This window comes from Eleginops maclovinus, chromosome 18, assembly GCF_036324505.1.
Source record: "Eleginops maclovinus isolate JMC-PN-2008 ecotype Puerto Natales chromosome 18, JC_Emac_rtc_rv5, whole genome shotgun sequence".
Taxonomy (NCBI): domain Eukaryota; kingdom Metazoa; phylum Chordata; class Actinopteri; order Perciformes; family Eleginopidae; genus Eleginops; species Eleginops maclovinus.
In genome coordinates, this window is record NC_086366.1 from 9,560,320 (window position 1) to 9,574,402 (window position 14,083).

Here is a 14,083-nt window from a genome sequence, read left to right on the forward strand (position 1 = left end):
CATTTCCTGGTTCAATATATCACTTACTTTTGCTGTAATGTAAAGTCATCATCCATTGCCTCTGTGATCTCCTGCTGCATGCATCTCTGGTTTCTGCTCAGCTCTCTTGCCTGCTGGTTCCTCTCTGCTGGGTCCCTGCCAACCTGAGCTGAGTCTGGGAGCTCTCTGCCTTCAGTCAGAAACTCCTTTAGCTCTTTGGCTAGCACCATGACAAGCAGGGAACACCTTGTGGCCACAGAGTGGTCCAGCTGCTTCAATTATAGTGGTTTTGAACAGGGTCCATCGTTCATGCAGGCTCAATATCAAAAACATTGCAGGGAGATGACAGATGAAGTCATTTTGGAGTCCCAGAATGTGTTTGCAGCTTAAGGCTCAAAACGCTTGGCCCTGCTGTGCACAAATGTTTGATCCAACTCATCTATTGACATTCCAGCACTATTTCACAAGACCAAAGTCAGTGTGACTCTTTGTAATGAAACAAAGTCATTCGTTTAGTTTTGGCTGTGTCTGCTCAGGTAGAATTAACAAACATGAGCAAGCATTATGCAGGTCTTCTTAATTGATGGCTAAAAAATTAACCACGTGGTTTTTCCTAGGTGCTTATAGTAGACAGAAGCAATCGATCTCAGGCTACTAGAGTAGAACCACCTTGCACATCACAGATTACACATTAAGTAAACAATGTAAAACTAAGATGTAACAACAATGGGGTTTTTTTTAAACATATATTTATGCATTGTCATAGGCAGTGCGCAACATATACAGAGAAGCAAAAAATTCACTGCGTGCAACTATTACAGTTTTGGGCTCCCTTCAGCATCCGTTTTAATTGTGTATGAAAATAAAATCAAGCAAATGAATTAAAATAGAATCAGTTTGGATCTCCTAAAAATCGCTCTACAAACTATTTTGTACTCCAAGTCTAAAATCTATATGTCGTTTTAAACTTGATTTTTATGCATGTTTATAAAAACTAGATGACCATTCAACGATGTAGTCTCTTTTGGGGTTTAAACCTTATCCCTTTCTTCAGCTGTATCAAATAATAGGAAGGCTGCTGGAATTATGAAAGTGTAACGTGACATGCGTAGGCACGCAATACGTAACGCCACTTCATATAAAGATAATGACGTTTGTCGTCGGGAAAATCGGATGTTATTGTGGCAGCCTGCCGCGTCACGCAGCATTTTACAACACTTTACTGTGTGTGTGTGTGTGTGTGTGTGTGTGTGTGTGTGTGTGTGTGTGTGTGTGTGTGTGTGTGTGTGTGTGTGTGTGTGTGTGTGTGTGTGTGTGCATGCGCTTGTGTACGTGTGTGCGCTTGTGTAGCCTACGTGTACGCTAACACGCACAAACCCGATACACGCACTCTGATAGCAATAATGAAGTGGGTAGAGAACAAGATGAGGATGGCGATTTTGCAGAAAAGCAAAATGAAGAGGGAAAAGAGGATTATTCTAAAAAGTCAAAAGTTGAGCACACATTAAAAACTTGTAGAATCATAATTAGAAAAGACTTAAATGTCTGTCTGTCTGTCTGTCTCTCTGTCTGTCTGTTTTAGGATGCAATCCGTGATATTATAGGCCTCTGTAAATTGTATTTCGATACCAACCTTCCCTTACTGTGTGCATAGTTTAGCCCCTATCCCAAACAGCTTACATAACACAGAAAACACACACACACACACACACACACACACACACACACACACACACACACACACACACACACACACACACACACACACACTCAAATGCACATGAGAAGGCCCTGTGGCGACATGGTCTGCACAGTCTTTTTATTTTTTCTTCTGTTCCCTGAACAGAACTAATGGTGCTTTGTGCACAGAGGGGTGATCCCAACTGCAACATATGATTCATGAAAGCCTCCTTTGTCTAAGTGTCTTTATTTTTTTAGCATAATGGCTAAACCCCTGTCACAGTGTTCTACCTGGTAAAAATAATACAATCTACACATAGATGTGCTTTGACATTAATTGAATGAAACATGAATAGGGATACGATGTGTCTTACAACCTTTGAGAGTCATATTTAAAACAGAAAATGTGCTTTTTGGATTACTGTATAAAATAAATAGACATTGTAAACGTTTAATACAATACACTTAAACAATACGAATTGAATACCACTACATAGTAAGTTTTCGCCCGACAACCAAAAATAATTTAAAAAGGAAACATAACTAATTGTAAATTCTGCCTGCCGGTCTCTGACTATTTGATGTTATGTTTATAGAAGTGATTCACATGTTTTGGTGTCCCCATTTGGCTGCACCATTAATGTTTCATACATATTTTTATAAACTTTTCTCCAGAGATACAGCCTGGCTTAATTTTTGGGTCAACTTGTGAGCCCTTAACTGGATTTTTAAATAAAGCTCTGAGAGATGGATTTGAGTTTGTGCGCATAACATGATATTGTGATGACAGACGCTGTCTTAGACTAGGGAGGGCCAAAAGAGGATTAAGACGACAACGAAAAATGACAACACATCACGATGTGTGTTGGGCCTGAAGGAGGAGTAAAAGAATGACAATCAGATGGAGATAAGATAGTGTCCCCCTGTCAAAATGTGATTAAAAGTAAAGAGATAAGATTTACTAATGTCATTGTGTCAGAAGAGAAATGTGTTTGCTTGCATATACTGATGACGCCAGTGGCCCCCTTTACAATCTTATACAGTGACATCATCTGCCCTGCAGAGCTGTGTGTGTGTGTGTGTGTGTGTGTGTGTGTGTGTGTGTGTGTGTGTGTGTGTGTGTGTGTGTGTGTGTGTGTGTGTGTGTGTGTGCGTTCATCAAGCCAATCAAGTTTAATTAAACTATAGTGATTAAGAGGCAAATTCCTCAGTCTGTCGGCTTGTACGCATCCTGTTAACCCTCTCTCACACACACACACACACACACACACACACACACACACACACACACACACACACACACACACACACACACACACACACACACACAGTGACTTGTGGTGCACTAGCCCGCAGCATCTTTAGAGTGACTAATCTTCTATTAGCACTTGTCTCCCAGGTCCTCCCTTCCTCCATTCCCCTCCTCCTCCCTCCATCTTTCTCGCCACTCCCTTCCTCTTCGGCTTCTTGTCGCTCTTTATCGATGTCAGCTCAAGGGGTTTCCTAATTATTAGGGCTTAGCTTCTTTAGAAAAATAAGAGCGGTAATGGAAATAGCCCTAATTCACTTTCTAGGTTTTCACCAACCTTACAGTAGCTTTCTTTTTACTCTTCCTGCATCTTATTTTCTTTCAGTGTCTTTAATACATCCTCATAGTGCTAGTCTTACCTTTAGTATTTTCAATTTCAGCTTTGAACTGGTATTCACCTCATCCATCCTTACTTATATATTTATATATAATATATTTACTTTCAAAACCCCTTATCCTCCTCTCCCTCCTGTCCATCTCTTATTCCCCTATACCTCTACACCTTGCCATTCTCTCTCTCTCTTGGCTATTTCTGTTATTTCTTCTCTTCCTCCCTCTGGTCCTTTTCTTCCCCTTCCACCACCTCCTCCTCCTCTTCCTGAGTCCCTCAGTGGTGATTGTATCTGTGAGATAAGCTGGGTGTCAGACACGAAATGTTCTCCATTTTCTCTGCGTCTGCTGCTGGTGAGAAACTGAAAGATAAAGTAAAAAAAGACGACAATGGAAGGAGCGTGGGGAAAAACAACAAGGAGATCGGAACGGACAGGTAGAGTCGAAGACAGAGGCAGACATGAGATGAGCATGTGGAGGAAAAAGACGGCAAATCCTTAATAATTTATACTGTTAGCCATCACTCATCCAGATCTGCTTGTATTTGAGTAAAACAGCAGAGTACTGCTACTGGAGTTGTTTTGGGAAATATACTTCTTTCTTGCAAAGTCAGATGACAAGATTCTTAAAGTTTCGCCTGTAGGGTAAATAAATGTAGCTGGAACATGCTGTTGGTAATCCTAATTTAGCACAAAGACTGGAAACAGGGGAAACAGCTAGCTCCGTCCAAAGTTGATCAAATCCAACACAGGCCAAGAAATAATCTTACCCAGAAGTTCTTGAAAAAGGGCAAAGTTTGACGAATTTCCAGTCATTGTTCCAAGCTAAGCTAACAAGTTGCTCACTGTTGCTTCAAATGTACTGTACATGAGAATGAGCCAACTTCCCATCTAACTCTCATTAAGAAAGTAAACTGGAGTTTTTAAAAGGTCAAACTTTTGCTTCAAATTTCTCAAAATCGCTCATATGTAGAACACGATAACTGAAGGATTGCTGAACAATGAAAGGAAGCATATTATTAGTGTTATGGTGATTTGTTTTTCAGTTCCATTGTTTTTGTTGCATGTTTGTTTTATCCCTCACAGAACACAAACAAACATGACGAAAGGAAGCAAACACGATCAAAAAGACGGCAGATGCTAAGAGATGCTGTGGCTGACAAAAAATTACCAAGTCAAGCCTGCACACCAAACCTCAGAAGTGATATTCTGTCCCTCTCCTCTTTAGGGGCAGCTAGACATGTGTTGCTTGATTGATTGTGCAGAAACGGAGAGGAGGATAGCAGTTACCATGGGGACCAGGAGTGAGGCTTTTTCCCTTTATTTTCTCTTGAAGGACCAGTAATTGGTGATAAACTCCAAGGGAGGGGCTGGAGGGCGGAAAATCAAACGCAGCCAAGCAAGACGCCTTTCGCAGAACTGAAGAAGTGCTGCAGGATTGTGTGTGTGTCTGTGTGTGTGTGTGTGTGTGTGTGTGTGTGTGTGTGTGTGTGTGTGTGTGTGTGTGTGTGTGTGTGTGTGTGTGTGTGTGTGTGTGTGTGTGTGTGTGTGTGTGTGTGTGTGTGAGTTTTTGTGTTTTCCAGTCAGCTGGAGGTGACTGAAGACAAGGTATTAATGACATGTATGAAAGGAAAGTGTCCAGATGAATTGCATCCAGCTGAGAGACGCTCCGTGTGGCAATGCAAACCATCAAAAACCATCAAACCCTTTTTACGATCACACAAGTTTACTCCAACTCCATTTTTATTAGCAGCCTGCAGGAAGGGCTTTGGGGAAAACAAGGAGCACTCACACACACCTAGTGCAAACAATTGAGAGTATAGAGTGGGATCAGGAAAGCATTATTGTGGTGTCAGGATAGTGAGTAAGAACTGCTTTGTTATATAAATCACTCGCTGTGCTTTTTATTTTATGTTCCTTTTAAGATTTCAGAGCTCTCAGAGAAGCTGTATGTATTTAACATTTCATTGTGAAGGTCATAGAGCAGGCAGGCAGGGTGTGTGTGTGTGTTTTTTGCATGCAGGGTTCGGTGCCCCTCGAAAACCTAAAACAAATTAAAGGAGATATTGGCTTGGGCGAGGTTTCAGATTGTCTTTCAGAAGAGTTTGTCCGATGTTGACAAAACAATATAGATCTGTTCAAAATTCCACTGGGCACTTTAAGTACTCCTCGGTCCTGTTGTCTTGAATTAAAAGCTATTTCTAAATTGTAAACATACAATGCAGGAGGTTTTTGCTACATATTTAGCTATAGTTTATATTCAATCAAGATAAACTGTATATTGTATATACTGCCATGTCCCTGATTCAATTCCATACAGGGACATGTTGCATGTCTTCTTGTCCATATCTCTATATTAACTATCAATGAATGGCAAAAATATTGTAACCAACCTCAAGCTTTGATGATATTTTAGCATACCAGCAGTGAGGTGTTGTGGCATGCACAGAGGCAACATGTTTATGTACAGTCTCTATTTCTGCAACTTCCCTGCCAAATAAGAATACTCTAACCCTCTAACTTAAAACAATTTGCTATATTAATGCCTTTAGGAGTGTTTCCAGCTGTGATTGAATTAGAATTGTTTTTGCACGAGTCCATAAATAAGTTCTGCGTACACGACAGAGCATGTCTCATGATGTTAAACTAAAGGAAAAGTTATTTGAGGATGAACACAAAAGCTTGGCAGAAGGTTGACACGCTTCCCCTCTTACCTGTACATGTCCCTGACAGCCACTTCAATCACAGAATGATCTAACAGACGAGAAAGAAAAGGAATGTGCTGCGTTACAAACGTGTGAACCTCGTGACGCAGCTTGATACTACGAGCACAGCCTACTGATCTGAAGTATAACATTAGATAAAATACAGTATGAACCCTCGACAGTGAAGCTTTTCATAATCAAAATTCTGCCAGGATCAACACCTTTGATGTGATCGTCGCTTTCTTGGCTGGTTTCCTTGACAACACAACAGAGGATTTCTGAGCTTGAAATTAGTTTGTCTGGGTTCAAAAGGGAGAAAATGTGAAATGAATATGAGCTGAACAAACAACTCTAACCCATTATGTCTGCAGAAATGGTCTAAAGCTTATCAGTGGTGGCTGATAAAGTTGTAAGGGGGTGGCAGCAGGTTCTGGCATTGAAGAAAGCACAAGAGGCTGAGAAATTGAACAACGCAGGTGGATGTAGAAGGTGCAATGAAAGACACATATGACATAATGTGATTTTCAGGTAAAAATCTATATTACAAGGATAGCGAGACAACAGTACATGAATAATAAACACTACTGTGACTTGTTTACATACTTTAATGTTCAAAATGTGCTTTATTTTTCTCTTTATTTATCCCTTTACACCGATTGTCTGAAACCAGAGCCCAGTCAGCTCTAATTGTTAGCTGGCAGGCTCTAATGTGATATAAAGGGGGTTGTTTGCGTTTGAAGACCATAGGATGGTGGAGAAGAAAAGCGCTAAGACAACACTTAATATAATAATTTAACTAATATACATTTGTGTTATTAACATATGTAAATGCTCAGTAGACATGAATTACTGTCTACTGAGGTTTTTCTCTGTCATACAAAAACAAGCTATTATCAACAATCTCATTTTGTCCAAGCTCCTGCTTATCGACCTGCAGAAGTTATTTACAAAAGAGTCTGGGAATGCTGCATGACTAAATAAATACAACGTTGGTGTGAACTCAAACTCCCCCTGAGATTGCAGAATAATGTAATGTAGGTGCAATAATGAAAATGAAATGAAAAGAAAACACAAAAATGTATTATGTTGGTGCTGTTTTTGATGCTGTCCTTTCCAGTTGAAAGCAACTATGGTACAGAGAGATCAATGTGGAAAATATAAACACCTTTACCATGTATACCCTGTATGTGTATAATGTTGCACTTTTCCTGCAACTTCTTTTAAAGAAGCCCCCATGTGTGCTGCTGTTCATGCTGTTCTTGTTGCCATGTGCTCTTGAGTGGAAATGAAGGAGATTGGTTCACACAGGTGGTGTCCAGATTTCTGTGGGAGAATGGTTGCTGCCATTGTCCCCCCCTTTTGTTTGTCTGTGTCACGATTTGTAGCACACTGTGCTCACTGAAAACGTACACTTTATTTTTGGGAGCTGGCAGGTGGGCTGGCAGGTCCCGGCAGTTGGCACACCCTGCCACTCAGCAGGGCTGCTCCTGAGGCTCAATTACAATCTCAGCGTTTTTTCTGAACCACTCTCATCTGTCGTCACTACTCTGCCTTACGCAACTGTTGCTCTGACCTATGTAGTAAAGGCTATTTTGGTAAATGTGCGTGTGAATGGTACAGTGAAGGTCTCCTGCGTGTAAGACCCTTGCGGGTCCTGCGGTGTGTGTCTCTCGAGGTACAGAGTGACCCTGATGTGTCAGCTTTGCTTATAAGAATGAACATAAAGCTGGATGTCTACTGTGACTCACAAACACACACAGCAAGGACACCTCCTCAGGGCTCTCCCTATGATCACTGTACTCCAGCCACACACACACGCACTCCTGACATTTTTCCTCAAAGCACATGTATAGGCTTCCAGTTCCTGGCTGCAGCATGACATGTCATGAAACCCGCAGGCATCGAAAAATGTTCTGCCCCTATATAATTGTGTGTACATGTATTAATGTGTATGTTAACTTTTTCCCTGTAGGGCACATTCAAGTTTAATTGTGTGTTTGTGTTTGTGTGTGTGTGTGTGTGTGTGTGTGTGTGTGTGTGTGTGTGTGTGTGTGTGTGTGTTGGAAAAACAAGTGGATAACCATAAGGGCAAAGCAGAGCTGGAGGCCGGTAACCTTTTGAAATAATACTTGTTTCTTCATGATTAATGGGAACTTTGTGACCAAGCAATATACCATGGCCAGAACAATAACACATGCACACACAAAACTAGCTGTATGTGTTTATTAGAGTTTCATAGATGCAAAATCAGTAAAATGCTGAGAAAAATAAGAAAAGAGGGACAAAATATATACTGCTTATAAAAAAGTATTCATCACCTCCTGTTGGACTTTTATTCGAAACCATTGTTTTACTACATTGAATCAGCGATGTACTAAGCAGGTTTAGACAATGATCTGAGAGACACTTCAACATGTCGATATAAGATTAAATAAATATACATATTATTAATAATAGATTAGGTCTTCATCTACGGCAAGTGTTTTTAGAAGTCACAAAAGTGAAAACATATGTGTAAGTATCCCGTGTTTAAAAACTATCTTTGTTAAATATAACTGTATCAGAAAGGTCTAAATGTGTTTTTTACCCAAAAATGTCAAATAAACTTTGCAGAACAGTCTAAACCTTAATTTCATCCCAAAACATGCATCATGCCTACCATGCAACTTCATTTCAAAAGGACTGAAAACTAATGCAAACAAGTATTTTGTGATTAATATTTGTACCTAATTGTATCATGATCCATGTCAACAAAAGGACTTATGATTCACCCACTTTGATTCAATGTGGAAAACAAAGAATATTGACAGAAGTACCTGGAGGGGATGATGACTTTCTACAGAGTGTATTTATGTTACTTCACAAAGTGGAGTCTTCTCTCGACTCCGGCTGAGGTCTGGGCTGGAGAGCAGCTAACGACATACAAACTCATACACACAAACTGCATGGACACACATTTAAAGGTGCTTAAAAACAAACATTTATCTGAACATCAGAGTTTCTCACTAGCACAGAGTAGCATCTAGCGTCCTCTGCTGTCCAAATAAATAGGAAGTCTTTACAACAGGTGGCACAGGAAACACTGCAAAGTGGTGAAAAACTTGCTGGTAAGGTAACTGTTGCACCCTAATGCAGTTTATTGCGATTTCTTCATGGCTCTCCTGACAAAATATAAATGAGTTTGGACCCAAGTTGAAAGAATGATAAAATATTATAATGCACTTTAATGTTTTCTTGTGTTACAGATGTTTCAAATGTTTGTTTTGACTAGAATAAACTGCTGCTGCAAAGATTCTAGACAAAAAAAAAACACATTTCAAATTGCAATGTGGCTAGTTTATAAACTAAAACTTCATAAATACTGCTGGTTAATGACAAATCTGCCCATGTATGTATATTTATACTGTATATCTACAAAAAAAAGAGAGAGACGAGGCAGTGAAGAGGATTGTGTTGACATAAAAGACTACGTATTAGGCCAAAGCAAAGAACAATGTTTTAAATACAGTAAGTGATTATTGTTTGAAATGTGATTAAGATGCTTGATTCTGATAAAAGTAAAATATTAAACCAAGTGCTTATCCTATTTCATCACAATTACTCAAACAGTGTTAGGCAAAGGCCATTTAGCCCTCAACCTTTTGTAGCTCATACCTCCTCTTCCTTCATTCTTCAAAAGACATAATTCACACATGCATATTTTCACATATTCTGGTCCACATTATGCAGACAAATGGACATGAGCCCAATATGCCACTGACCATTTTTTTGTGCTGTAGAGGCAAATGTCCTATGGAGTTACAGACAGTATCCATCACCGCTCATTTCTCAGTCTCGGTCCCTGTGGAACAAACTCTGGACAGAACCAGGTCACATCAGATTTGCTAACAATAGCAAATACTTAGTTTTGAACTGCAGGGTTATCCTGACAATTCATGAGCAATAGTAGAGAAAAAGAGCTAACATTAAAAAAAAAAACTAAATTATAAATCATATTCAGCCACAACTGCAAGTAATAAACTATTTAAAAATGGCCAAGCACTTGATGCTAGTGCCTAGAATAACCTCACATTTTTCCAGACATTTTTCTAAGCATGACCTTCATGCTTCTGTCCCATATTGCAATGCAGTGATTGAGTCACATGCCACTGACCAACAGAAGCAGAGGAACATTGGGCGCAGTCTTGTCGGACATCGATTAGTAAGCGAGTGATTGTAGTCCATCATAATGTCGCTCTTTGATTTTGAATGCCACCGCTCCCAGCTGCTGCTGCTGCTGTACATCAAGTCACGTAAAATTCATTTGTGCAGGGACACCAGTGTCGGCCATATTTTACATGTGATCCTCATTGTCTGTTCTATTTGGTCCTGTTCATATCCAGAAGGAGCAGATGGCAGTGTCAGGCCATAATCCACACACAGTGTCTGTCATTCTGGCCATTATAGTCGCAGAATGATGATGTAGGTCATCTGACGCTGACTGTCCACCCTTCAAAAAACAGAAATCCACAGTTAGCCAAGCGAGTGTGGTCACATCGCACTCGTTTAATCATTTTTTTTAATCACGTTTTTTTTTTAAAATGTATCCGTTACCGCAGACTGAAAATACTGATTCACACTAACATATCGCAGCGATCATCCGTGCACCTTTAAAAAGTTTCACACTTTTCCCCCTGAAAGGTCAAGTTTAAATTTTTCATCCAGACTACTTGTCTCGAAACCATGGCAACCAACTGCAGACAAGACGTGGACTCAAAGAGCAGTTGTCAAGAGAGCAGACGGACAGAGAATGCTACAAACCAGCCTAATGCTTTCTCTGTCACTCAAACTCCATGTATCAACTTCAGTGGACATCTCTATTTTTCAATAGTCGTAAATCGGTTATTGGTTCAATCAAACTATTGTTTTCTTTACCAATAGGTTCAATTTCCTCACATTTCTAATTTCTGCTTGTTCAATTAGCTATATGAAAAAGCATTCAATATTCAATTTAAATATATAAATAAATTCCAGCACCATATAATATTCCCAGAGGCATTAATGATGAGCAGAATCATTTTGATTTACTTTTTTGAATTAAAGGAGGGTTATTTTTTTATAAGCTATGCTTTCTGCTGTCCTGCTTCCACTAACGTTTTTTTCTTGTAGCTTGACTGTTTGTATTAATATTGAATTATTTAAATAAAAGAACATAATTCATTATGTTAAACTGATCCACTACCCCAAGTTTACTAGCTATAGGTATAGCATAATAAACATAAGTAGTTTTAAGAGCCTAATTTCCCATCTACGTCCTTGACTCACATTGAAAAGCACTGGTTTTATCCTGAATACTAACATGTTTAAATCAACCAATTAGCTTGTTGCAGCTCACACAGAATATACATCTGACATACACTGTAAATCAGCATTTATCCAAATAAAATAAATGAAGAATTTGTGTGTGATTTAAGTTAAATGCTCATACCTCTTGCAGCAACCATTATCGAACGTCTCTAAAGAGCTGAAAGATAAACAACAGTGCGGTTACGACAGGGAGGGAGAATAGAGGGAGAAACCGAGAGGTGTAGACATAGTGAGAGGTGAGGATAGTGAATATAGAAGAGTGGACTACATTAAGAGGCAGGCAGGTGTTGATGTTATGTCTGAACCCCCAGAGTAGTGTTTATAAGGCTTGTTAGAGTGTGAGAGGAAACAGTGGTGAATATGTGATATCAACATTCAAAAGTCTCAACAAATACCATTGGATTCACCTCGAGAGAGATAATCAGGAGCAGTGAACCGTCCTCTCTCTCTCTCTCTCACACACACACACACGCACACGCGCACACACTGACACAGTTCCTTCTTTACTCTTTCAGGTCACAGTGAAAATTGGACATATCAATATGCAGTGAATCTCTCTCCTCCACTCCCACTCCGAAATACACAAACATCCGCCATAAATCCAGTTGCTGCCCCATCACCAAAGCAATCACACCTCCTCCCACACACACACTGAAAAGATGAGGATCAATAGCAAATATCTGAAAGGCAACAACAACCCTGGAATTGTGTTTGTGCCATTGGAAGTAACTTCAGACTGAGCTGCATTATAATGTGCTGCTGCAGTCAACAGTAAACTATTGAGGGGGAACGTGATGGTTGCAGAAACAGCAGGAAGAGACAAGTGCACCCTCATATTGTGGAAATTTGGTCCCATACCACTGAGACCGAGTGTACAGTGAATTATTTTGGATGGCTGCACTTGATTTTTGATGGGAATAGCCAAACAGATGGCGAGGATGATACTGATGTTGTTGAACAGGTCTGGTTTAATGTCAGTGCACTTGAAATGTAGTCCAACAAACCCAGGGTTATAAGTATACAACTCTGTACGCTGATATGGCAGCAGAGCTGTGAAACACAGTGTTGACCAAACTTGCCTGCGGGCATGAGTTGAATCTGTGTTTCTCTCGGGCAAAGGATACATTTATTTTTCTTTGTTTATGTTGTTTCCTGGATGTTTTAGAGCAATGCTTTGGCAGAGCCTCTGTTTTGTTGGTTCTCAGTCCAACCCTCCCACTAAATGAAGATGCAGCTGTCCACTCTTCTTCACATCATCTGAATTCTTAAACATGTTGAGACACAAATGAGTAATTTATTTTCTAGGAAACACATCAAGGGAGTGCCCTATAGTTTATTTTTTGACACTAAAACACCCAGTTTGAGAACCCAGATGATGTTTGATGTTGATGTTAAATCAAAGATGAATCATTGAACAGAGATTATTTATTCTGAACAGGTCTTATCCCAACCTCCTGTCTTTTTGCGAAAGTAAATACCAAAAAGATAAAGCAAATATTGAAAAACCATTGAATTTGAAGGTTTTTACAACTTAGGTGGATTTTTCATGCCCAATCATTTTCATGTCTCAAATATTTATACTGAGTCAAATTTTGAATAAACTTATGTTCGCCAAAAGCACACATTGCACAAGTAGCACACACTCGGTACAAATTAGTTCACTCTTCTGTGAGATTGAGGATTTTGAGTGCCTGTTCAGCATGAATGTCTCTGATGAGCCAGGAGCTTTACATTTAGCTTCCTGGTTGGTTCTCGGATTAGTCCCCATGATTGGTAGGTTCACTCACAGCAAGCGGGTCTTGGCTGAAAGCTGCCACGCTGTTCCGCATCTCATTCTCACTGCCACGCAGCGGTATCAATGACACATTACCGTGACGCGGATCCGGCAACACGCGGCTCTCTCGTGTTTGCTGGAGTCCGTCCTGAGGCCACACATTGCCATCGTACTTTAACGAGGAGGGGAAACGGACAGAGGGAGAAGGAAGAGATTTTACATGACTATCAGCAGGAAACTATTCCAAAATATATCAAATGGCAATATATTGTTGTGTAATAGTAAAGGTAAAATGATTCTAATATTACCGCATTAACCCTGATGCTAATACAACAGCAAAATATTTGATATTCAGAATTTGACATTGAGTCACAGAATGTCCCTATATTAGGTTAACGAGGCCTTTCAGCATATCGTTTTTGTACCTGTGTATGTGTGTGTGCGTGTGTGTGCGTTTGTGTGTGTGAGAGAAATCGCACCTGGATACTGAGAAAAGTAGCGTACCATTCCCTCATTTCTGTCTGGGTGTCACAGCAGAGATACCTGCAAATAAATAGAGGAGAGATAAAGTGAGATAAAAATAGGAGGTGGTGTGTGAATACAGAATGTGTGTGTGTGTGTGTGTGTGTGTGTGTGTGTGTGTGTGTGTGTGTGTGTGTGTGTGTGTGTGTGTGTGTGTGTGTGTGTGGTCCAGTTGGAGAATAAGTTGGAGAGACATTCAGGGACTGAGGGACATTAAGAAAAAAAGCAACAGAAGAAAGTGAGGGAGAGACAAAGATAATAACAAAAATTGACATATCCTCTCTTATGCCGCCTGGTAGCGCCATGGGCGTAAACACAGAGTGTGATTCCTAATTTAAACTACCAACGAAGAGAAACACTGATTAGGCCCATCATCAGCGCTCGGTGTCCATGAAAAGTGTATTTGTGTCTCTAAGAAGTCAGTGTGTGTGTGTGTGTG

General features: G+C 40.0%; 1 protein-coding gene across 1 annotated transcript in view; it reads right to left on the reverse strand.

Moving 5' to 3' along the window:
- Positions 1–8,211: 8,211 nt before the first annotated feature.
- LOC134879997 (arf-GAP with Rho-GAP domain, ANK repeat and PH domain-containing protein 1-like) overlaps positions 8,212–14,083 on the reverse strand; it is a 48,684-nt gene continuing 42,812 nt past the window's right edge. Inside the window, 4 exon segments of the mRNA XM_063906627.1 lie at positions 8,212–10,491; positions 11,470–11,505; positions 13,136–13,294; positions 13,602–13,665. Of these exon segments, the coding sequence (XP_063762697.1) occupies positions 11,485–11,505; positions 13,136–13,294; positions 13,602–13,665 (244 nt within the window). The 3' untranslated portion in view covers positions 8,212–10,491; positions 11,470–11,484.